Source organism: Anneissia japonica, unplaced genomic scaffold, assembly GCF_011630105.1.
Source record: "Anneissia japonica isolate Jap-2015-1 unplaced genomic scaffold, ASM1163010v1 scaffold288012_len1326614_cov192, whole genome shotgun sequence".
Lineage (NCBI taxonomy): Eukaryota > Metazoa > Echinodermata > Crinoidea > Comatulida > Comatulidae > Anneissia > Anneissia japonica.
The window spans coordinates 432,377-458,270 of record NW_022756612.1 but is presented as its reverse complement, the minus strand read 5'-3'; the positions used below and the strand labels follow the sequence as shown (position 1 = coordinate 458,270).

At 31.7% G+C, this 25,894-nt stretch overlaps 1 protein-coding gene across 2 annotated transcripts; it reads left to right on the top strand.

Annotated features, from left to right (window-relative positions):
- The first annotated feature begins 5,603 nt into the window (after window positions 1-5,603).
- On the top strand, window positions 5,604-23,141 carry LOC117124274 (uncharacterized protein C11orf24 homolog). Of its 2 annotated transcripts, none has more exons than XM_033270440.1 (7): window positions 5,604-5,831; window positions 10,552-10,677; window positions 12,366-12,395; window positions 16,249-16,392; window positions 17,436-17,701; window positions 18,436-18,508; window positions 20,004-23,141. In XM_033270440.1, the coding sequence occupies exons 1-7, from the start codon at window positions 5,609-5,611 to the stop codon at window positions 20,141-20,143; spliced, it is 1,002 nt and encodes a 333-aa protein (XP_033126331.1). In that variant the 5' UTR covers window positions 5,604-5,608; the 3' UTR covers window positions 20,144-23,141. The 2 variants fall into 2 exon arrangements, with proteins under 2 accessions (XP_033126331.1, XP_033126330.1); XM_033270439.1 differs by having other exon boundaries at window positions 15,967-16,392.
- The last annotated feature ends 2,753 nt before the right edge of the window (window positions 23,142-25,894 follow it).

Here is a 25,894-nt window from a genome sequence, read left to right as displayed (position 1 = left end):
CCGCCTAAGTAAGAAGCTTATTATTTTTATTATTTTAATTGTTAATTAGGCCTAGCCTAGCCTAGGCCTATGCTTATCTATTATACATAAACATATTTATCAAATAAACTGAATGATATATTGCAGGCGAATCACACAAAATATTGCATGAATGAACAACAGGACAGTGAACTTTGGAAGCGTAATATTTTTCGTGTCAAAAACCTACCGTTCAATGGACTGCAATCGTTCGGCCTCCTTTCGCCGCCATGAAAGATCACAAACTCGAAAAATCGATGGATCGCGATTGATAATGAGGGCGCTATATCGATTTTTACTAAAGCGCTAGTAAGAAGTAATTTTACTATTGAGAGCTTCAACGTTATTTTATAGAAATATCAATTAAAAATATGGCCCACAATTTCACAAAGAATATTTGAATCTATCAAAAATTATAGGGTTGGGGTGTGCCCAGCTGATTTAATTCCAAGTACATTTACATTGTTAAAAATCCTTCAGCTTCAATGCCCCTTCATCTACAACTCACCATCTCCCTACTTTCAATACAAGCTCTTGAGATTCTAAAATCTAATCCTGTCTGTGGCCAAATCATTTTGTTGCAATATTTACTTTATAATTTTTCTTTATTAATTATTTCTATAATAAGAAAACCTATATTTTTCAATTGTTTTTTTTATTATGTTTAAATCACTTTTATTTTCTAAAACCTATAGTCATCTATCACATTAATTTAATTTTTAATTTTATACTTTATAAAGCTATCACTTTGAGATTAAGATATCATTTATTGACATAAGGCAAGCATTGATATACAATTACAAACTTGTAATAAGGAAAATGTACACTTAAACTATAACAACACTTATATATAAATATAACATAAATAAATAAACACAGCCAAAGTTGTGAAGAAGATATAAATAATTTTATGAAAATAAATGAAATATAAAACATATTGAGTTATTATACTATAGGTTTATCTTTGGAAATTGTGATTGCATTACTGTATGTAGGAATGAGTTATTTAACATATTTGTACATCTCATCAGACTTACACTTTTTTGTTAAACCTGAATACCATGCAGTGCTATAAAAAGTTACGGTACCAACTGTATCATAATTTGCCAAGGGAAAGAGTGTTTCTCTACAGATGCTAAATTTGTTAAAGTACAATTTTTTTGTATTTTCATCAAATTTGAATTTATTTGAGTACATATTTCTGTTATGTGGTAGTTTAAAATTTAGTATTATTATAAGAGGTGATTGTGTTTACCCTTTTTGTGGAAATTTAATACCATTTCATTTTCATATTCAATATGTAGCATTTTTTATTGAAATGGTCAAACTGTGCTTTCAAAAATTTTACTTATTATGATAATGATTTTAATTATAATAATAATATGTTATATACTGTATAATTTTTAAGTGCTTTGCAAATTTAAAAATTTAATACCATTTCATTTTCATATTCAATATGTAGCATTTTTTATTGAAATGGTCAAACTGTGCTTTCAAAAAATTGTACTTATTATGATAATGATTTTAATTATAATAATAATATGTTATATACTGTATAATTTTTAAGTGCTTTGCAAATAATAATTTTAATATTTCTGTTGCATTTTTGCCTCGGTTGGTACAGGAGAGCTCCCAGGCATTGCCCTCTTTTGAGCAATCCTACATACAAACAGGTCGACCTATGTCCATTTTTGTAAATTTGAAATGGTGGAAATAAATTATATGATATGACTTTTTAATTTGTCAATTTCATAGGCCTAGTTATTTTTCTACCAATTATTAATGTCTACTTTTGTATGTACTAAGAGTCTAAATCAATAGGGTCCGGTTGGATGAACCCTCACAAAAAATTGTTGAAATAAAAAATTTACAGCAGCTGGTGGGATTATGGATGAGTTAACAACAATGGTGGCACTAGTCACACATTTATCATCCTAGAGAATGGTGGTACGTGTACGTTGGATCCTACATGCATCATAAAGCCAGAAAATACAAACATTAGTGTTACGTCGGGCGTATTTTACTGACTCGATGATATTCGACAACAACACTATGTCCCAGATTGTCGAGTCCAAGATGTGTATAAGAGACAGACACACTCAAGCGCCGCCACCTCGGTCCTCGGCATTCTGTGGTTGGAGGTTCAAATTTTATTATGAAATTTATACTGTGATCTATAAAAAATGAAGCCATGATAGTAGGCCCAAAGTACCGTAAAAGCGATTTTCAATTTCCAAAACACACAGTAGTTGCAGACTGAATGTGTAGGCTACAGTAGGTAGGACCAGACCCGGTTTGACAGCACTAGGCCTACACACCTGAAACTGTGGCTCCTCTAACATGTAAAATTCCTGGCCCTTCCGAGGCCTGTTACATCTAGGGTATATTTTAGGTACGTCCCGAGGCAAAACAACATAACTGACATTTTTGTCGATTTTGAGATAATATCATTTGGGAGTATATTAAACATGTCTAAATTACCTGTAAAAATTTCAGGTCTCAATAATGAGTCGTTTCAGAGATAGCACCACCTATCTTTAAGCACAAAACTTAAAATCTAGTGGTTTTCCGTGGCAAAACAACGTAACTACAAGATTACGGGGCAAAACAACGTATCTAAAAGGAAGATACGTTGTTTTGCCTCGGAATGGTATTAAAAAATTGTCTTGAGCTAATGGAGTTTGGCAAGGCAAAATCAAATGGTTATTGGTGTTTTTGTCAATAATCTTAACATTGACGTATGAACAAGCTAGATGCATACTGTAATTGCCCCAAACATGATAAATTTCAAAAATATTTCTTACTTGCATCAATACCGAGCCTGACATATTTCCAAGACAAAACAACGTATCTGTAATTATTGCTAATAACTTTGCAATGAACAAACAGTTGTAATTAAAATTTCACATAATCACAATATCTATAGGCATTAAATAACCAAATTAGAGCGTCTGAAGTTACAAATGGCGCGTTACATCCTAAAAGCTTCCAGAAAGACTCCGAGTGCTACATTATACGGAGAGCTTGGATGATCAATGACTTGCACAAAATTTCCCGCGTTAAATACTTTAGCAGGCTAACTTCGTTGACCATATTTTGTTGGCCCAAGCTGCTAACTAGCTATGCTACAACTTAATTGATTCCGAAACATCGGAATCAATGAAAAATTTTCCCCTATTTTGGTCAAAAGCTCTGTCAGGTAAACTTGACCTGCTTACATCTCATTCGTAGCTGCTATTGGCTTAAAGCGCGTGACTTGACTTGATTCATAGACAGGGTAAAAACGGTTCTGAATACAAAATTTTAAAGAAAAAACGATCACTAGTTATTTAACCGACCAGCATGGGACTTACATGGTAAGAAAGCTTAATTTATGAGCTACAATTGACCGTCCACCCCAAAGTTCAGTTACCTATCGTTGCAGAGTTATGTTAAGAAGCAGGAGTATACCAAAAACACTCTAATTGTAGACCCTTTCCTATGCAAAAGCATTAGATGTTGTCGACTGTGAAAGAAAAATGATCACTCAATTTTGCAATAATTTTAAGAGATTATTATAGAACTTAAAACATCTAGTTTCATAGTCCAGTCGCCCTAGATTGCCAAATGAAACCATTCAAATTATAGAGTCGATTTTGTGAGAAAAAGGGGTCCGGTTTTGATTCATTTACTGTGATAAGGTGTGCTGTGAACGGTTCAGTGAGCAGATGTCTCAAGGTTTTCATTATGTATATGGCCTCACGTTTGTAATTTTTTCAGATTCACCATACTCATTTCTATTTGTGAGTAATCTGCAGTGGATCCTTTGGTTATTCATTAGTTTATCGTATCGAAGACGGTTGCTTAAGTGATTCGAGGAATATTCAATGTGCAACGACTGCCGTGCATCTAGTGGTTTTCATGGTGGAATTATGAATTGTAATTAAAATGATCATATATTTATTAATTTTATTTATTTATTTCGGTATCAAACACCAACAAATACAAACGACAGCCATAGCATGGACTGAAATGATTTTGCCTAGGCAATCGGCCCACAAGACAATTATGCCTAATTTCAAACCATGAGTGTTTTAATGTGTCGTCGCTGGTAACTGGTGGCCTAGCACTTCATCTTCCAAGCTCACTCAAGACACTACTGAGATATTTTACGATCTCCACTACTACTAACTATTACTAGTACTACAATGTAGGCCCAACAGTTTAAAAATAGAAGGCTTCCACTGTTTAATTACATTACAACAATTATGATTCAGTTTTTACTAAATAGAAGTAACTTTGTGTTTCAGTTTCATTTCAAACCCTCAATCACGACGTTTTTGACTTGGAAAATATCAATGATCTTTCATTTCATTGCACATGCGCAGTAGCATGTCAGACTTTCTATCAGTAACCACAGCGTATTAAGATTTGGTGAAAGCCTAATTTTATTTTTAAATCTGCGCAGAAGACGGCCCTTACTTTCAGAAATGAGCCAACGGATTTTTGCGAGGGGGATATATTTCCCGCGTAGGTCTTACTATACAGACTGGTTGAGGCCCACTCTTTCCCCCCCACCCCGATATCTATACTGCTATCAACAGCTCAACTTGGCTGTTTTAATGTGCACAATTATTATCTATTAGCGTTTTAACACAGCACACTCAATAATAATAAGTAAAAATTAGGGGAAATTTTTACATTTCATTTTTTATAAAAACTTATTTTAGTATATTTCTCTCAGCAAAATATTGGTCAGGCCATACATCGCAGCCAAACTTGTTCACAGGCAAAATGGTCCTACACCCTGTCTAGGTAGGTTTGGCTTAGTACTGTACCAGGGATTTTATTCTGGAACCCTGACTAAGGCACTAGTCAGCCACTTGCCGGACCATACAACTAGGGCCTACGCCACATAGACGTACCTGTATACTAAAGGCTTCCTTTCCATCCATAGCAGCCTAGGCAGTATCTGACAGTATGCTGAAACCCAGTTTGCCATGTCCCAGATTGTCGAGTCCACTTTGACTAAACGCATTTTACTGAATGCCATTTTACCGGCCCAAATTTATGAAAACCAGTTTGCCAAATTTTAACCCACTATCTAAAATAGTTTGTCAATTGCTCTATTCACCGCCGTGGATTGTACAAAGACCTGCAGCTACTGTTCTTTGGTCAGTAACGTATCTAATCTATAAAGTAACTAGGAAATAAAGTTTGAGTGGGGAGGCAGGCTCAACTATAAAGTAAAGAAGATGAGACAAGAAGAAGACAAGTTTGATGTCAAGTTTGGCTGCATTGAATTACTATAATGTTTACGGTGCATATACACCTCCTTCTATCGTTTTGATTGTATTCTAAATGTAACCAAAATGCAAAACGAGTTGGTAACATACAGTCTGTATTGAAAAAAGACAAATACTAAAAACCAGCAAAAAAAAGCTCCCGATTCTTATTCTTTTAAGTTTTGTTATGCTAAACAAGTTTGTTTTTTTTTAACTTGGCATTTTTTACTGTGCCGTATTTTGTGAGATTTTTAGGTAGCAGATGACAAATTGAATTGGAGACCTGTTGATAATATACTCCTACTTAATATTTTTCAGGTTCAAAGATGGTGAAAAAAGTCTGTCTTTTGTTGATGACACTTTTTATTTGTGCTGAGTTTAATTTTGCCAACTCAAAACGTCAACATGTGAGTAATGTGTGTACATATGACCAACAGACAGATGTTGTAATTAAATTTAAAGAATCAAAACGAAAGGGGGCAAAACTTTTAGGGGCGGTCAGTACAGATAATTTGGATAACTGTCAAGAAAATTGCTGTCAACATAATGGTTCGTATTTTGTTTTTTATTTGAATTCAAATTATAATTTGGTGAACATGTGTTTATCCCTGCATTATATATGATTGCCTGAGCTCTTTTTTTGTATAATTGGCTGATATATTATATAGCCTCATTGATTTATTATGCATAATTAGCATATTTTCTGTGATTGGCTAAGGTACATCCTCATTATCTATGTAATATGCATCTTGTTCTTGATTGGCTATGATGAATCCTCGTTATCTTGGCATTATTCATCTGTTTTTGATTGGCTTTGATGCATTGCTAAACCCCGCAAACCCCCAAAAGCACAGTGCAAATTCCATCCAAACCCTGTGATAGTGATTGACTCGCATAGTATAGGACTCAACTTTGTATGTCAATAAAAATAAAAATCATAATTTTATGTTCGTCACAACCTATTTTTGGGGTAAAAAGGCAATTTTTTGTATAAAAACATTGCTAAACCCTGCAAACCCCCCAAAAAACAGTGCAAACCCCATCCAAACCCTGTGACAGAGATTGAATCACACAGTATAGGACTTAACTTGGTATCTTAATAAAAAAAAATCAATTTTATGCTCACAAACTATTTTTGGGATAAAAAGGCCATTTTTTGTATTTAAAAAATTGCAGTATTTTTATACAAAAAATGGCATTTTTACCCCCAAAGTAGGTTGTTACGAACGTAACATTATGATTTTTTTACTGAGATACCAAGTAAGTGCTATACTACATGATTCAATCACTATCACAAGGTTTGGATGGGATTTGCATTGTGCTTTTGGGGGTTTGCCCTGTTTTTTAGGTATTTTTAACAAAAAATCAAAATCAAGATTTTACCCCAAAAATAGGCTGTTATGAACATAAAATTATATTTTTATTTACTAAGATACCAAGTTGAGTCCAATACTACATGATTCAATCACTATCACAGGGTTTGGATGGGGTTTGCATAGTGTTTTTGGAGGTTTACAGGGTTTAGCAATACCCTTCTTAACTGTGTTAAAAATAACTTGACCATTTGGTAGACCAGTACTTTTGTATTGAAAATGTATCCAGTCAAAAGAAAAAATAAAATAATGCACACAAGATTCGTAATTTCAAAAATGGGATATTGTGTATTACTGAGTATGCTAAACCAGTTCTCAAATTATATAAAATCAGTAAACTTCTTTAATTTTCATTACTTGTGCATGCTTACCTGAGCTGGTTTTTTGGTTTGGCTGTATTAATTAGTCACATCATTTATGTATTATGCAAAATTATCCAAGCTCCTTTTCACTTTAAATGAAGCCTCATTATTGTATCAAAAATACCTGTAGCTCTTGAGCCTAGCTTAGAATAACATCTACTCTAGTGGCTTTCATATTAATAATGTATCAATATTTTTATCAATTGTTGATTGTATATCACAGATAACCATAATATTTGCCTAGCTAAATAATCTAATCTTCCAACATATTTTGTATCTTCACATTTTATAAATACTGTACCTTGTTTCATTGAAATTTCCGTTCATTTTTTTTTATTGTTGGTAGTGTTCTCAATTAATATTCACATCTGCTATTAAATCCCCATTCTTGGCAAAATTAGAGTTTAAGAAAAATCAGATTTTTATATATTATAAATATTTTTAAAATAATACGAAATTGCTAGTTTAACTGAATTTATAAATCCCTAAACATGAAAAAAAGTGTAGAATAAGACTGAAATTTGATTTTTTTTATTGTGTTCCACACAAAAAATTCTTATGTTTGATTTTGTGTGTGTAGGCGCTGGAAACATTAGCCTACTGTATCCAACACTGCTACAGGTAGGCTAGGCCTATCCTTACCTCGATTTAGGTTCTGTTTTCAGACGTAAAAATGGCCTACATGATATTTTCCATTGCTAGTATTGACAATGACACTTGTGAAATATAGCACTGTATTTCATTGGAATTATTTGAAATTTGGTAAAAAAAAGGATTCTGACCAGGATTTTGACATTTAAACAAACATATCTCAGGCCAACTCGATCGACAGCAGTGTGTGAGATGCGAAGTACAAAAACTAATCTCATTAGAGAGAGCACACTTTATTGACTTAATAAATTATACACAAAAGTGAGAGCATTCCAGTGGATGCGATCTACAACCTCTGAATTTGCCTAGTTAATAAAGAATTTTTTTTTTTTTTTTTTTTCAGAATTTCCAAAGTATATATTTACATGACAATCAAAGAAAAAACAATGATCTAAACAAAGACAAAAAATACAAAAAAGCATTTGGAGTGATACCCTCCACCCCCTGAAACTCAAACCGACCAACACCAGTAAAGATTTGTATTTAAATGGATGCGAAAATTGGATAAATACTGCTAAAATTCTCTTTTTAAAATTAACTTCTCCCTCCTCCTTCCTATTTTTTCTGTTTTTGGGGGGTTTTTTTTGTTTTTTTGTTTTTTTGTTTTTTATTTATTTTATATGATCATTTTATTTGGGAGAGTGACCCTATCAACTATCCCCTGTCTCCTCATCTACACTGTATGCAGATATGGGTGTATCTTGCATTGTTAAATCAAACCAATTCCAGATCAAACAGGAAGTGGGAGGGGAGAATAAAGGGAATCAATGCCGACCATATCAATACATGCATGTAACATCTCCCTCATCAGTTTCTCTAGCCTGTAATACTGTTACCCTTTATACTATTTTCATCAGCAGCATACTTATATATTTTTATAATTTTATTTTCTGCTATGTAACTGTTTCAACAAATAAAAAAACTTATGGATATTAAGGAGATGTCCTCAACCATCTGAAGCACAAATCAATCAAGAATCATCCGTATTAAAAAAAACCTTCCCACTCCTCCTCCTCCTCCACAAAAATTTTCTTTCATGTTATTTTTTTTTTTTTTTTTTTTTTTATAATTTTTTTTTTGTCCGCTTTCACGGGGACTCATGGTTCTTACACTGTACATTATTTCAACTGACATCACATCTGTCGAGGAGGAGGAAGAGAGGGAGGGGAAAAAAAAAAAAAGAGATACATACAAAGTGAAACAGGATGGTGAAAAAACCAATAAGGATTTGAGAGACATGTATTAATTTGGCAGATACTATTAAAGTACTAAACTCATTTTTCAAAATTAATTCTCCCTCCCCCTCCCTGTATATTCTCAATGCTTTCTCTTAGTACATATTTTTTTTCCAGATCAAACAAGGTAGGGGGGGGGAGTGTGGGAAGAGGAGAAGAGAGAATATCACTGCCAACATTATCAGTACATGTTATCACCTTTATCAGTTCCAAAACTCTGTAAACCTGTTATTCGTAATAATATAGTACTCATCAACACCTAACATATTTTCATTAACCTACTGTGTAAAATAGTAATTATTATATTCGAACCAAATAATTGTTCACCTCAGAAAATTTTAACTCCTTATGTGTTGATCATTTAGTACATGTTTATTTATTTATTTTTTTTTTCTTTTTGAAATGTAACTCTCCTATCAACTATCCACCATCCCCTTCTATCCAACTATGTGTGGATCTTACTAGTTAAATCCAACTAGTTAGAGCTAAAATCGGAGTGGGAAGGGGAGAAGAAAGAGAATCACATCCAACCATATCAATACATGTTACATCTCCCTTATCAGTTCCGAAACCTATAAAGCTGTTACTCTTAATAATATGATACTCATCAAAAGCAGACATATACTTTCATTAATTAGCTATGTAGTATTGTAATTATTATATTTTTGCCACATACTTGTTGGCCGAAGAGAATTCTAACCCCTCAAGTATCACACATACTGTCTACAAAAAACTATCAAGTATCAAAAAACTGTCTACAGAACCTAGAGGGGCCATTAAAACTGTGTTAGTACAACTCTAGGTTCACCTCAACTGGTAGATATTATTTTATTTGAATTTAATTTATTCACTACGAAACATGGGAATAGATATAAAAAATCAAAAATATGTTCAAGTGATAGTACTTGTACAATAGTACACCTTTGGTTCAACTCAAACAGGTATAATGATTATGTGTTTTTCCAATTTCATGCAAAATTTTAGCCTTTTTACCCTTTTTTTTTAATTCATTTTTTTAAATTTTATTTTTTATCAATTTTTGTTTATATATTTATTTTTTTTATTTATTTATTTTTTTATTTATTTATTTATTTATTTATTTTTTTTGTAGTTTTCTTTTTAAAGAACAACAATCCCTTCATAAATCCATCAAAGGATTTCACAGATTTCTCACCTTTATTCATTATAACTTGAAAAAGTTGTTGGGAACATTTTTGTCCCAAGCAATTGGTTTTGTTTTTTTTTTTCAACGAAGAAGTTCTCGAGAAAGTGGTATTCTCCTATGAGAAAGTCTCTATTTCTCTTTTTTTTTGTATCCTTTTGCGTAAAACTAAAATTTATGCCAATATTTTTCCATGGTTAATAATGATTAGTGTAATGCATATATTTTTTCTGAAAAACTTCTGTTTTTTTGTGAAATTTTGCTGGGAATGGGGCTTTAACATTTCCATTATGTTTTCATTCATAATTATTAAAGTTGCAAAACTTAACTGATTGTTTTTCTCATTTTGCTATCCCTACAAGAAATATAATGATTAAAATCTATGATGATAATTTATAATTCTGTCATCAGCCAAATTTGTTTCTGCAATTGATGTTTGTAGTATTCTATAATCTGCATAGCTTTCTTGATTCTTCATTATTTCAGGTTGTACTGTAGCGCTCTTCCATTCCACAAATGCAACAGAAAACTGTTACTTCATTCGATGTTTTCCATATGATGTCTGTACTTTTACAACTCTCAGCAATTTCTCCATATCAACAGTCTCTCTAGGTAAAAAGTTCATAATAATAATAATAAAGGCTTTGTTTAAACACAGAAAACTTGTATCACCCGAAGGTTTTCTTCTACAAAGCTGTGATATTTATAATAGAATACTAAGATTAATACAATTAAAACTAAACAATTTTATACTAGTAAATATAAACAACTTCAAAAACTTACACCACTGGGTAATGACTATTTAAATGAATAAACATTTGTTGCATTTTCTGCACATTCAAGACTATTCCATAATTTGGCACCACAATACAAAAAACTTCATTTTTTGTGACTCTGTTTTGGGTTTTTTCAAACACAAGATTTCATTTGATCTTGTATGGTATTCTTCTTCCTTAGGGGTAAATAATGTGTTTAAGTATGGTGGTGCTTGATTATGGAATATCTTTAAAAATGTAATAGCCTCATTTCGATACAGTTGGTCTTCAAGTTTATTCCAGTTTAAGTTCGGCAGGGCTTGTGAACTTGAGTCATATTTTCTTACTAAATTATTTTAGCTGCCCTGTTTTGCAACACTTCATGTTTATTGTTTTATTTAGACAAAATTTGATATATATGATTACATTTTTTTTTTTTTTTTGTAATCCCGTGCTGAGGGACACAAAAAAGCACAAAGTAACAAAGACAAAAGGCAATGAGGCTGTCTAAAAATGTTTGTGATGCAGTCTACAGTAGACCCAAGCATGAAATTAAAATGACACTCTGTTGGCCAAACTAATTTAGAATTGAACACCTATCATCCTTTTTCAAATCTTGACTGACTAATAGTATTACCCAGTTATTCCACTATGTGCTCACAAGATAGTAATTTTAGCAATCTTCCTTGTTAAGCCAAGAGTTTGTCATAAAGACCAAAGATAATGTTATGATCACAAAGAAATTTTGACTAAACTTAGCATGGCTAGATCATCTACAGTATCCACTTAATATAGGTATGTCTGGTCTAACCAAGGAGAAGTTAGTTTAGATGTCTAACCAATCCGATAAAATAATAACAAAGTACGTAATCAACACACCACACAATTACTGTACCTTTGATAGTGGTTGGTATTTTCAAAATATTACTATAATAAATAATTCCATGTTATTTTGATGAGATCAGCTCATCTTTTTAACACTTTTAAAATCATCATTCGTCTTTGTAAGTTTCTATGTAGTTATATTTCACTAAAAAGTAAACATTATTTTGTTTTATGTCTTTTGGGCATAAATTAGAAAAATTATTATAGAGAAACTTGCTCTATTGATCCAATCTGGGCTTTGTGAGGCAACAGGCTTGAAATTTTGAATAGACTGTAGTCTGAGCTTTACAATTAATGAACAGTAACACCCTACAGTCCAGCCAATTTTACAGACACTAATGCAGATTGATAGAATTTGATTATTTTGTATTCTAAATTGTGGAGATCCTCTTGAAAAACTTTGTCCCTGATTTAATTCTAATCACTTGTGTGTCTGCTGCAGGACTGGGAGACATTTATCACATAGCACACCGTCTGTCAGATGAGCAGTTTAGTTAAACTATTGGTCCTGTGCATGTACACTCTCTGGAAAAGAGTAGGGAACTTACTTAATTTATAAAACAAGAATAAACTATAATTCCTAATTTAGAGCAATTGGAATTATACAGTTTTATAATTCAATCAGTAACACCTTACATGTTTTCTTGATTTTACTTTCAGATAATGAAGCATCAGATATCAGTGAAAAAGGTAAATATTTTCTGTTATCAATAATTTAGATGCAACATTGTTATTCTTCATCTTTTTTATTTGCAAAAAAAACAAAGTACAATATACAATAGTGATACATATATACAAACAATGCAATAATCTGAATGCCGGGGTCCTGAGTTGAGATTTTTTAACACACCTAATTTCTTTTTGCTGCACATAGTGATACCTATCGGCACTGGCTTCCGTGAGACAATTGATAATAAAGCAGTGAAAACATGCAAATGGTATGAATCATATCATATCATAATTTGTAAATAAGACCTGTATTATTACTTATGTATTTTGTTATTGTAGAATATATTTTCTCCATGATTAAACCAACTTTGAAGAAATTCAAAGGAATTTAGAAAACAAACATTAAAAGAAAAGCATCAAAAGGAGACCCTTTAGAAACAGGTGGAAATATTTTCAAATAAATGTAATCATTAGTTTTTGGGAATATTGTGATAAGTTTGAAATACAATTAGAAACCATCTGTTGTGTTCAGCACTGGTCCAGATGTGTTTATCTGCAAATTGTAAGTAAAATGTAGGTTAAGAGAAATCATATAATTGGGATGTACACTACTTGGACTAGGTCGGGTATTCAATCCCTCACTGTGTGCTTATAGGCTGAGTCAAATAGCTTCGTCAGTTGTTTCTAAAGATATCCCACATGTGGACATGACAATTAGATTATTATATTATATTATTATAGCATATTCTATTGTATCTGCCAGAAAGAAAAATGCATTTTTTCCAGTTTTTGGCAAACAATGTATTCTGTCCATCTAGATTCTAGATTATTTGCCACTAATATTTGGAACATGCCACACATATATTTTAGGAAATAGGTTAGAACAATTCTCATGCCTGTCAGTCGCTTTAACTAGGCATATCAGCATGAATACTGACCATATTTAACATATATGGTTGGTACCCAAGTAAATCCCAAGTAAGCAGCATTCCATGGTTAGTTAGATTCACTTCCTGTAGCCATAAAAAATTAGCCCCCAAAACTGATATTCCAGACATCTTGACGGCTTAGAATTGTCCTCAGAAGTTCAGGTTCTCCAAAAGTATTTGACAAATAGAAATTCAACAAAATTAAACTTACAGCAAGTTTACTGTCAGGTAGACTAACTAGCCTATCTAGTAGGACTGGGTTGACCGTGACAGGAATTGTCCTATGCTTCAATATGAAAAGATTGATTGTATGTATGCCAAAACAAGCTTAGTATGTAAGCATACTTTTTATTCAAATTGTGTCAAGTAAATCATCCAAATGGTGTGTCCATAATAAATTGACGGGAAAATATCAGTGAATGAATAAATTTGTCACTTATGATAGGATAATTTTTGTATTGCCTGTGCCAAGTGCAAGTTTTTTCATCTGCTTTTTTTAAAATTTTTTTTATTTATTCATTCTGAAGTAAAAACATTCAAGGATAAAAACACAGAAAGTAAAAAAGCAACTTATTTCCACTGTGGTCCCTAAATGAGAATACTAAAATTACAGAATAATAATAGAACAATAAGGAAACAATACAATTGCATGGGTTGGTATATGTTCAGAGGTCCCCTCCCCACAAGGCCACCTTCTGTACTGACGGCAACAAACATACATATTTGTACATTATCGTCTAGGTGTATCTGTTTTTAACAAGTATACTTTTGCTTGGAGACCTCAGTGCACCCTGTATGACGAGTATTCAGTTTACATCTAAGTTTATATATTTATTGCTTTCAATAGTCAAATACAGTGCCTCACAATACAATATTCACTTTACATCTTCCAAGCATGCAAATAAATTTTACTCGCTTCTTTACTATGTTTTTCTTGGTAGTTTTTTAAGCAATGAACTTTATAAATCACATTATTGAAAATAAGAGAACCATAATATTACCGAAAGGTCCACTGATTAATCTCAGATAAGATAATATAATACATACTCCAAGTATCGAAATGCACGCCATCGTTTCGGGATTCAATATTTCGACATTAATTATGTTATCATCAGGAATAATATTACAATATTAAAAATTAAAAAACATACACAGAAATATTTTGAGCATATCTTTACACAAGAGGTTGCCATCTTAATTTTTAGATAAAAACCATTTAGATTTGCGTACATGCGACACCCTGGTGAGCTGAGACATCTGATCCTGAAGCATGCCCGATCAATAGCAGAATTATTTCTGTCACACATGACTGATTTCTCCATGTTGGCTCTGAATGTATGTTCAATTGGATGTCAATATTTGTAGTTGTGTTCGACAGATGTTCTGTTTTATCTCACTGTTCACTTCTTAAATTTAAACAAACATTTTTGTGTGACATATCTCCAAGATAATATGGTAGAAACAAGTTCTCGTAAATCTTGAAAGCTCCGATGAGGGCAGTATAATAGAGGCAGTAGAGTGTGTTGGCCCTAACTACCGCTGATACAAAAAAGATCTATTAATCAATCAATTAGCCGAGTATTCCTAGCGCTCCCTCCTATAATCTACAGCTATGGTGTCCATGCCATTGTATATGACATTATAAGAATAAATACAACATAAATAAATAGAACTAACAATATGTGAATTATATTCAGCATGTAAAACATGAAACGCAGCCAAACATGTTAAACCTGTTTTACATTAAACTTATGGATTGAATTTTCCAAAAATGTCTGAGACAACAACATTTGATTTGAGAGATGAGATATTATTTTTAATGTATACAGTATTTTGGAATCATATAGGCATGTAATCCCACCAAAATTATTTGTAAGCTATCATTAACAGATGATGATGTGTAGCAAAATATGTGCATTTTTTTTTTATCTATAGAAAATATTTAATAATTCTGTGGTGTGATTTTTACTAATAAAGTACTATGTTCATTTTTTTTTATAATATGAGGTTTGCCATTCCAAAACCAACACCAGTGACCAACAAATGAAAATACTTATTTTCCACTTAAGCTTTAAAGTGATGGGTCATTTACTAGAATCGACTTAAGGTTGCCAAAGTCATGAGTAAAAGTATTACAGTTTCTCTGTACTAAAGTATACAATAGAGCCACATTCTATACTAATTAGTCAGTTTAACAATTAGTGACAGTATGCTGGTTTTGGGTTGGCAAGCCTGATATGCTCTGGAAAAAATTTAGGTACAGTATGACATTAGTTATGTTCAACCTGCGCCAAACCACCTTCCCCAAATCTATGTAATTGTTCTTTATCACAAAACGTTTTCTATATGAATTTAATAACAAACACAATTGGGGTGAGGGTGGTTAAAATAGTATAGTTATCCTAAAAAACTCATTCATGTTTTCCATTATTTTCAAAAGAGTATAAAACATACTCTTTCCTATAATTTTCTCCCAGGCAGAAAACACCACAATATAATAGAAATCTTTCATATTATCTTTTTTTTAAATAAATGATTTACTTTGTTAACCACCTTCCTCAGTGTATTTTTTGTATCCTGAATGGTGACTTCTAGTGCATTACTATTTAAACACTGCATTCTATTTAATGATATTATTTAATCGTTTTTGCAACATTGATTAGAGGAGGAATATGACACAGTAACTTGGCCAAACTGGTGGTTTGATGAAGAAAATGAAGCAGTTGCAACAACACCAGTCAGTGAACCTTCGACCTCTGATCAACTCCATTCCACACCCATTTCCTCTGACCTTACCCCAGAATCCTTACCCCATTCACCAACATCTGAGACAGTTGAAGATAACAGTACAGCAACATCATTGGCACAAACCTCATCATCAACAACATCTTCACTAATTGAACAAACACATTCTTCATCATCTAACACCACCTTGTCTCTTTCAGAAACCTCTTCAAATTCTGTTCCCGCTGAATCTTCTCCGACTCCCACTTTAAACTTTCCTTCTATTTCTTTAAATAATACTGGTGTGAGTTCTTCCATGGTAAATACACCAATAGCAGGTGAAAGCTCTTCAGTCAATGTAACAGGTATATTTAATAGACTTAGTGCAATTTGTTCTGCTTTCTGCACATTCTTTGCATCCTCATGTTAGGAATGTTTGTTGCATGCATCATTGCTATTCATCATTTTTCAGTTCAACTAAATACTATTTAATTTAAAATGTATTTGTCATATTTCTTTTTTTTTTTTTCAGTGCATTCAGTTCTATCCCATCCCTTGTATTATTACTATTCCTGTCCACTAAAACTCTACCAACCTTTACAGTTTCTCTGCATTGTGGTGGTAAATCATGGAATGCATTTTTGAAAACCTATTTTCACTTATCTTTACCTTTTATGCTGTTATAATTGATCCTACATATATAGATGAGAATAGAGAAGAGTTTTGAGTGTCACTCTGCAATGGCTTAACCTGACCATGTGCCTACTGTATGCTGTGTTGGGAAAAAGGAATTTATCATTTAAAAAAAATAACGAAATACCTCAATTATCAAATATAAAAGAAAAATTTTAGAATTTACTAAAATAAAGTTAAACTTCTGAATAATTGTTAGCTTACTGATAATTTACTCTGTCAGTCATTGTAATTTGGCCTGAATGATTTTAAATCTACTCTTCCTCTTCTAATCATACTCCATCTGTATTTTTTGTTCACATACTACAAGATGCTTTATGCTGCATGCTAAACTTTGTTTAAATGATATGCAGATAGAAATTTATTTCACTTAATTGTTACTTTATAATTATGTTATGCAATTCTCTTGAAATGTGCAAAATTGTAAGCTACTATATTATTTCTATATTTGTACATGTGTATGTACTGGGCTTTCCATTTAGTATGACACAATATATAATTTAAGTAGATTTTGACTTTTTTAATCTCATAATCTTTGGTTCAGTCCACTTATATATCAGATTACATTTTATTTAACCATCTTTGCTATTCTTCCAATGATAGAACTTTTAGTTTCCCCAACCTTTAATTGACAAGACCATTACCCTGAAACTTAATTAAAATTCATAATGATACCATTTCTTTCCCTCTACATTTCCAAACTGTGTCACCATAGATACAGGTATATGGACAACATTAAAAAATGATGTTCAGCAGACAACTGATGCACCGGACATCACAACAACAAGCTATATCCCAACAACAACAGAGTTGCTGACAGAGCCAACAACTCAACAACAACATACCACTACAAAGACATCAACAACAGAAGGCAACCAAGTAGTTGATGGTACAGCAACAGAGTCACATACGACAACACGTATTTATGTTGATGTGACAGAAATGATAATGGACACAGGAGATACAACTATTATGCAAGAGGTATTATACATGTTTACTTTTATGGGCAGTGTAAACCTATGTCCTGTTTACTACTTTTAATTTTGCTATGTTGTTTTTACAGCTAAAAAATCCATTGAGTAATTAATTTCACAATATCTTAAGAGGGTAACTGTCATAGTAAGCTGATTATATTAAATGTAAGGAACATTTTTGAAAAGGAAATAGCTATAAGCTTATGTGTTAACCACATAAAAAAAAAGAACACCTTTAACAGAACCATATATAAATTACATTAAGTAAGAACAAGTATAAACAAATTTTAAAATTCAAATAAAACTAATACATATTATTAATAATAAAATGTATTAATAATATATACGCTGTTTCTGTTTATGCAAGTTTACTCATTCCTGGATGTCAAAGCAACTGAAGAGAAGCAAAATTGATAGATTGCTTGCCAGGAGCCAATGTCACTCAATACACTACCTTGTTAAATTCAACATTAATTCTGTATTAGGTTATTTAATCATAATAAATAGGGCAGCACATCCTACCAAGGATGATTTAGGTAAAATGTTTAACTCAATTTGATCAAAATTTCCGATAGAAGACCTTGGGGGTTTTTTTTGTGCTTATTGATTCATGTAAAACCCTTCTCTCCATTGATAAATGTTTGCATATGGCAATGAGACAAAATATCAGCTAAAAATAATCCTGTCTTTTGCAAGTCAGTGATTTTTAATTAAAAATATTACAAATGTGTTTGCCTACAGCCTGTGAATGCTACAGCAAACCCTTTAACGAAGCATGATGCGACATCAACTTACAACAAACTTTCTTCTAATGGTGAGTATACAGATTTGACTTTGAACATATACTTCGCAATTTCTTATTCAGGAAACACATATACTATATGTCACAACAAACTATTCTTCCAATATGGAACACTTTATTTCTAATTGTTGTTAATGATTAACTAACAAGGCACTTGCAAAGAGCTACAATAAATAATTTTTTAACATAGTTTCAATTATGTATTTGTTTGACCTCTATTGGCTGATAAAACTAACAAATCTGTACATGTAGGTCCTATTTCATATGATTAACAAGATATTTCACAGCACAAGTATATGGCATAATTTTAGTGAAAATTGGTGGAAAGTGTAATGTCTCACCACAGGAGGCATTTTTACTGATGATGATGAATAACTGACAGCAGCCATCGAAGAAGCCTGGCCCATCTGCTGGGGGTCGACTGTAAAATCTGTCGGGGGGAAATGAAACATGGTGGGTATGGACTGTCAGGAAACCATGGATCAGCTGTCAGGGAAAAGCTGGCCCCACCCCGATGTGGCTGCATATAATCATTCACTGGCATTTGAAGTGATGACCACAGCCCTAATGAAATTTATGTTGATGTTGATATTTTCTGGTCTCTAGAAGCATGGAAATCACATTTATGCTTCTTCTTATTGTGTATGACAGGCAGCATCAAACTTAAATAACTATTTATTAGTTTTGTTTATTTATGCATTTTATTATTATTTATACATTTAGTCTTACCTTTAAAGTATCAAGATTCATGAAAACACTAGGTCACATGATAGGACTTCGGTGTTAGGAAACACCTCCACTGGTATTATTTAAACATGATCATAATAGACTGATTCGGCGATGGGCATCGCATGTTGGATATAAACAATCGACTGGCACAGCTGTGTTTTACATGGAGATTGCTATTGCGGCCGTACCTTGTTACTACTGTAAAGATTTTCATAATTCCCAGTAAACTATACCAAATTGATTGGAAATTAAACTTGGGAATTTTGCCTTAATAGTTTGATAATGCTGTAAAAGAAACTGGTCGCAAACTTGGGAGATTTTTCGACAAATGTTAGGCCTAGGCCCCTGCACATCCACAGCATGGTTAGGTATGCATGATTGTCCTCGACCTGCGAACTACGCTGCGATGGTAGGGCTAGCTAAGGTTTAAGAAGGATCACTTAAATTTCAAAGCATACAATCCTAGGAGAATGCTAGGATAAGTCAATAAACACTATTTTGAACAATTGTTTTGCCTTTCCTAGCCATTTATTTCTCACCTTGTTGTTTTCGTAAGTATAATATTATCTTTTTCTATACTATCCTATCGCACTGTAATTTTTTTTCATGTATGCCCAAGTTAAGTCATGTGACTGGCTGTAAACAAATATCTCCGAATCCGTCTATTGTTTTGGACATTATTGTAAAAAAATTACATTTTGCAAAAAAAATATTTATTTTTTCCGCAGTTTTAAGAATATTTGCTATTATTTTAACATTAATTTCATTTCCTTTTCAGGTGCTTTAATTGCATCACTGTGTTTTAGCGTTTTATTTGCATGTGCTGTATGTGTCCTACTGGGAAAGCGTTGGTATGAGGGTTACCAGAGACGACATTACTCCAAAGTAGACTACCTTATCAATGGAATGTACAACTAATGCTTTAACAGGGAAAGTGTATAAATTTGGTCATTATTTAGTTTGGGTTTTTATCATCAGAATTGGACATCTGAGTTAATAATATACTAGTCACTAATAGCCAAATATTTTTTAAAAGAATGGCTAAAATAATGATATCTATTATTTTATCCTGAATACTTTTTCACACTAAGTGTTTTTACAAAAGGCCATTGGGAAACATACATATACTATCATATTTAAATTTATTGATATTGTTATTTTTGTTTGTTTTTATAATATTTTTGAACGTGATTGATTATTTGTTTTTTGTAGGTACATGTAGCTTTCTTGTATACTTTTTTCTGTAATAAATGTTTCAGTGTGTTGAATACTTTGTTCATTAACAATATTGAGTCATTAATTTGGCCTGTATGTTCAGTGTTTTGTTGTTGTATGGTGTGAGGGTCACAAATGATCAACTATGTTGGATGGATCACCTTCTCTGAAGGTCAATAAATAATGTAATAATAAATAATAATATATATAAAATTTAACATTCCAATAGAATCTGCTTGAAATTAAATGAGGTTGTAATATTTTTCTCTCTGTTTTGGTTGTTTTACTAAAAATATTTATATGTTGTCCTAAATTTGGAATTTAGATGGTTGTATAAAAATAACTATCAGGCCAAGTTGTGTGTAGGGAGGGAAACATTGACTTAGGTTCAAAGTTGTTTTCCTAATTCTGAACTGTCTAAACAGCGCCATTAGTGAGCAAAGTAAGCCTCATTTTTATTGATGAACTACAGCCTAGGAAAATAGTGCCAAGGGTGTGTAACTTGAGGTGTTAGCACACAACTGAGGGCGGTTGATTAATTTTTATTGATTCTTTATTTGAAAAATACATGAATGGCTGGTGGCGCTGTAGAGTTGTACATTTGAGAGACTTGAAGCAAGTTTAAGACAACATATCTGGTGTTAAATAATTCATATAATAGATTAAACTAGCACACTGCAGTTGGTATGGTATTGCATTAATTAAATGTATTATCACTTACATATAAGAAAAGAATTTTTTGTACTCGCTTGGTGCATCTATCCTCATTTGAGTAAAGCTTTAAAGATTGAGTTGCTTCACAATATTTTTTACTTATTAAAGGTATTAAGTAGGATTTTCAACATAATCAGTTTAGGTTATTTCCATAGAGATGTATTTAAGAGGAATAATATTTGTATATATTGAAATATGATCAATCTATTATATAAATCAAGGTCTTTAAAATGAATTATTGTGCTTTGTGAGGTATAATACTTTATAAAAGAATAATTGAATATTAATCAGTAGCTCATTGATTTCATTGTGTAATATTTTTGTTGAAGAAAACTTATGTCTTTCATTTTAAAATTCCTTTTTCAAATTTAGAATTTCACAATTTATGATATATGACTAGTTCACTATGTTTAATCATTTAGGAGTTCCCATGGAAACAAGTTAAGATATCTTTATTACAATTGTGTATATAAGTTGATATTTATTAGAGTTAGAATACAATCAATCATTCACAATGTTATATACATAATTATATAGAACTCTGTTAAGTTTACAAATACTGTCATTTAAATATTTTAAAGCAGATGTGCTATATTTATTTGATTTAAACAATTTTTCCTTCTTAATATTTTTGTGATAATTTTTGACTTTTTTAAACAAGTTCTTTTTCATGTTATGAATTTGCCCACCATTTTGATTTGTATTCAACTATTTTACAAAAGTAGCGTACTGTTTTCCAGACAGCTAACAGTATATTTCAGGTTAGCTGTACTGTTTTTGATTTAGTTTCTTTCAAGTCACTATATTTCATACAATTTATTTTTTAATGTTTTATTTCATACTTAAGAATTAAATAAGAAAAACTGCTTATTTGAATTTTCAGTTACCATTATAATTATTCATTTCTTTTTTATAACATTTCATAAAAGTTAAGATTGTTATTGTTTGGATTACATTTCAGTTTATTTTGATTTTTGTAACAATTTCTGAAGCATTTAATAATTGAATCATAGTCATAATGCAACAATGTGTATTTCTCAAAATTTAGTAAAATGGTTTTGGATAATGGCTGGTTGTGAAGCAGTACATTATGTCTGTAAATGTCTGTCGATTGTTTGTAGTTAAGTCAGGTGGTGCTGCACATACAATGAACAGTGGCGTATCTAGAAGTCTTGAAATGGGGGTGCTGATAGAGGGCTTGAAGGTGAAGTAGGGGGCTCGATGTTCAGTTGAGGGCGCTAACCCGCAAATTAAGGTGATTTTTAACTACTTTTAAGTGACTTTTTTGGTGGGGCGACTGGGGGTGCGAGTCATTTTTAGAGGGGTGTGCATCCCCCGAGCACCCCCCTAGATATGCCACTGACAATGAAGGGTAATCATTGCAGTGCAATTTACACTGTAGTTTACAAGCCTTCTTTTAAAGATCAGTTGCACACTGACTACTGTGTTGTTTACTTTTCACATTCATATATGCTATAACAGATGAAGAAAAACCAAAGGAAATGCTGTTTCCAATTACTTTAACTGGGCATTTTAAGATAGACTATGCACTTTTGTTTTGAGTGTACTGTATTCATTATTTTCTTATCCTGATATCTTTGCTCAATGAATGATCACCAATGTTAAAATTACTTTAATGAATCTTTTTTTGCATTGTTATTGAAGTGCACAGAGGCATCCATTGCACTTAATGCATACATGGACATTTATTATTATTTTTATTGCATGAATTTGTTTTATTATTTGTTCATATCAGAGTTTGTTCATAAGAGTGAGCATTGTGAGGGTAGGCTTATTCACTGGAAAGCCAAAAGCAATATTTTTCTTAATTCTGCTTTCGTGTCCTTTCCCAGGCTCTGGGAAGAACTACCTCCTCTACTTTAAAACTCTGTTAATGTTTCCTGTTTTAAGAATAATTTAATTAAGCATTTTATTTCATTTTATGTTTCTGATTAGTTCTGATTGATTTTGTGTATTTCATTTTATATGAAGGATAGGGAGCAAATATTGTTTGGGCTTTCGCCCATTCCCTATCCGGGCAATGCATGATGTTTTTCTCCTACATGCTTTTTGCCAAATAAATATTATTATTATTATTATTATTATTATTATTATTATTATTATTATTATTATTATTATTATTATTATTATTATTATTAAATCAGCATTATATAAATCTATAGGTTATAGTTATTTCTGCATTTTTAAGGGTACATGTGGTTTATACCCATTTGCATATCATTAATTTATTTTAAGAATTATAATGAATTAAATATTTCTTAATTAACATTTTATAGGATAAGGTATTTTAGTAGTATTTCAAATTAATTTTTAGATTTTGAGATAATGGTAATGAAATCTTTAAAGCAATAAATCATATTTTAAAACTTATATATCTTGTGCATGTCTGATTTATTGTGGTGTTTGGAAACAGATTTTTCCAAGGTGTTTTATGAGTTGAAAACAAGTTGGAAAAACTGGTATTTTATTTCCTAATGTAATGAAATAGCATACTCAAATCTTATCTCAATTTTTTTATTACATATATTTCTTAAAATGTTATAACCTCGTCTACATCAAAAGTAAGGTCTTATTTTAAAATTAGGTGAATTCTGATGACAGATTTGAAAATTTCAGACTTCCTTACCATAAGATATCAAATTTATTTACAGATTTATTTACTTGTTAATCGCATAATGGATGTTGTTTGCCTTTTTAAATTTTTAAAAATTTAATTTTTATAAATATCTGATGAAACTATTCTTATGCCTATATCCCTCCACTTTGAATAACAATCGTAAAATGTGTAATAGACAGTATGTGGCAAGCATTTCTGACAGTCTTCCCCGACGAATTCTTCATGTAGACTGCTAGCCATAAAATCTATTAAAACACTTCGACTAGCTAATTTCAAAGTATGATTTTGCAAGTTTTAAGTAAGACAGATTAAAAAACAATTATTTTTTTTCCAATGATTTGCAGGGTTTTCCTTAAATACAAAAATATTTAAATACTAATTTAAATTAAAATAACAGCCTATGAAGTTCATGCATCGTCCTACCAGTGGTGGCGCCAGAGGGGCTGGGGAGCTATATCCCCACCAGCAACCGGGGGAACTTAGTGGCCCATTAATTCCAGGTTCGACTCACTTTATTTTAATCTGCATTAGTTGTAGCAAGTGCACACATCTGGCATGAGACTTGTGGTTTCAGTCCCAATCTCAAGTTGTTTGTGAAATCTACTTTTTCCAATGATTCACAATGAAAATTGCAGTTTCATGTGTCAAAGCTTGAATTTTAGTGTGTCCTCTAAAATGACTTTGAATGCACAAACAAGTATTATTTCATTATGCAGCTCACTTGATGTCAGCCTATTATACACAAACTTTTCTCATTGTGGCGGAAGTTTCAAATTTCAAATTAAGACACTTTTCTAATTCTGGTAGTGCACAAACATCTACAGGTGCTCTAAACAAAGCCCCAACCATGGTAGTGTGGAATCTCAAACCAGCAATATGGCAGCTATGATTAGAATCTCCATCACTCCTTGTCAGCAATTTGAACTTTTTGTCATTTATTGTACCATGTATTATTTAGGTTTATTTTTTTTTTCTTTTCTCCCTTGGCAATACTTCTTTTGTTGTGTTTAATATTTTACTTCTGTTCTTATTCTTAACTTTAAGAAATCTGGATTATTTTGGAAAGCAGTATTGCGTTACAGAAAATGCTATCCATTCAAAAGAATAAATAAATAAATCATTACCATCGTCATCATCGCATCCTGTTATGTAGAAGGTCCAACGACCTAAATAAAAAATGTCCTGAATGAATGACAATGTCAATTTGATTAACTACAAACAAATTAACTGTAGAATATAATTAACCATGACAAAACATTTGCAATTTGGTTGTTTTCTCTGTGACATCTATATATTTGTGCTATATAAAAACTCATTATTATTATTATTATTATTACTATTATTATCAGCACTGACCACTGTAAATGAATAGAGAATGAACAAGCTGCCATGTATACGACTTTGATTATAAAAATTAAAAAGGTGCTCTAGGCCTACTATAGCAAATATCGTGTACATTGGAAAGGGCATTAAGCCTGCCGACGCTGCTCAGTTTTCAGCTCTCACCCCAATTTTCAATAAAATATGTTATCTAATTGTCAAAGTATAATTTAAAGTTAGGGTTGAAGTCAGCATCACCGTTGCAAAGATATATTAAATCTGATTACCTCCGCAGACATGCCACTTCCCCAAATCCCCTAAAGTAAAATGATGGATTGATTGAAATATCGTGCAGTTAATTGGAGATCCATTGAAATATACACAGACAAATATGTTTGAAAGAATATACAGTTTTTATTGAAACTAATTAACTATAGAAAAGTACTGAAACAAAGCGTACAATCCAGATATCATAATTTTAATTTCTAACAAACTTTTTGTCAATTCTTGTTTAAAGATACAGTATAGTGTCTGACTGAAAAGCCTGGAAAACCCCCCAAAAATTAAATCAATTAATTGCCCATTTAAAACGATCAAAAAATATAATTAAAAATTCTAAGATTCCAATGAGACAGATTAAACAACTCAGTTATAGGTATTATATAATTACTTGTGAAACTGTTAATTGGCTTGGAAAATATTTTCTCATTTTCAATTGAAAGCAAAGAGCTTAAATATTCTATACACAGTATATTGAATACTGTTGTATTTAGTATTTTCAA

What these genes read in the sequence shown, in the direction of transcription:
- LOC117124274 (XM_033270439.1), top strand. Translation starts at nt 5,609, where the DNA reads ATGGTGAAAAAAGTCTGTCTTTTGTTGATGACACTTTTTATTTGTGCT. An exon ending in AAATTGCTGTCAACATAATG is followed by an intron (nt 5,832 to 10,551) that starts GTTCGTATTTTG and finishes TCATTATTTCAG; the next exon opens with GTTGTACTGTAGCGCTCTTC. An exon ending in CTCTTCAGTCAATGTAACAG is followed by an intron (nt 16,393 to 17,435) that starts GTATATTTAATA and finishes GTGTCACCATAG; the next exon opens with ATACAGGTATATGGACAACA.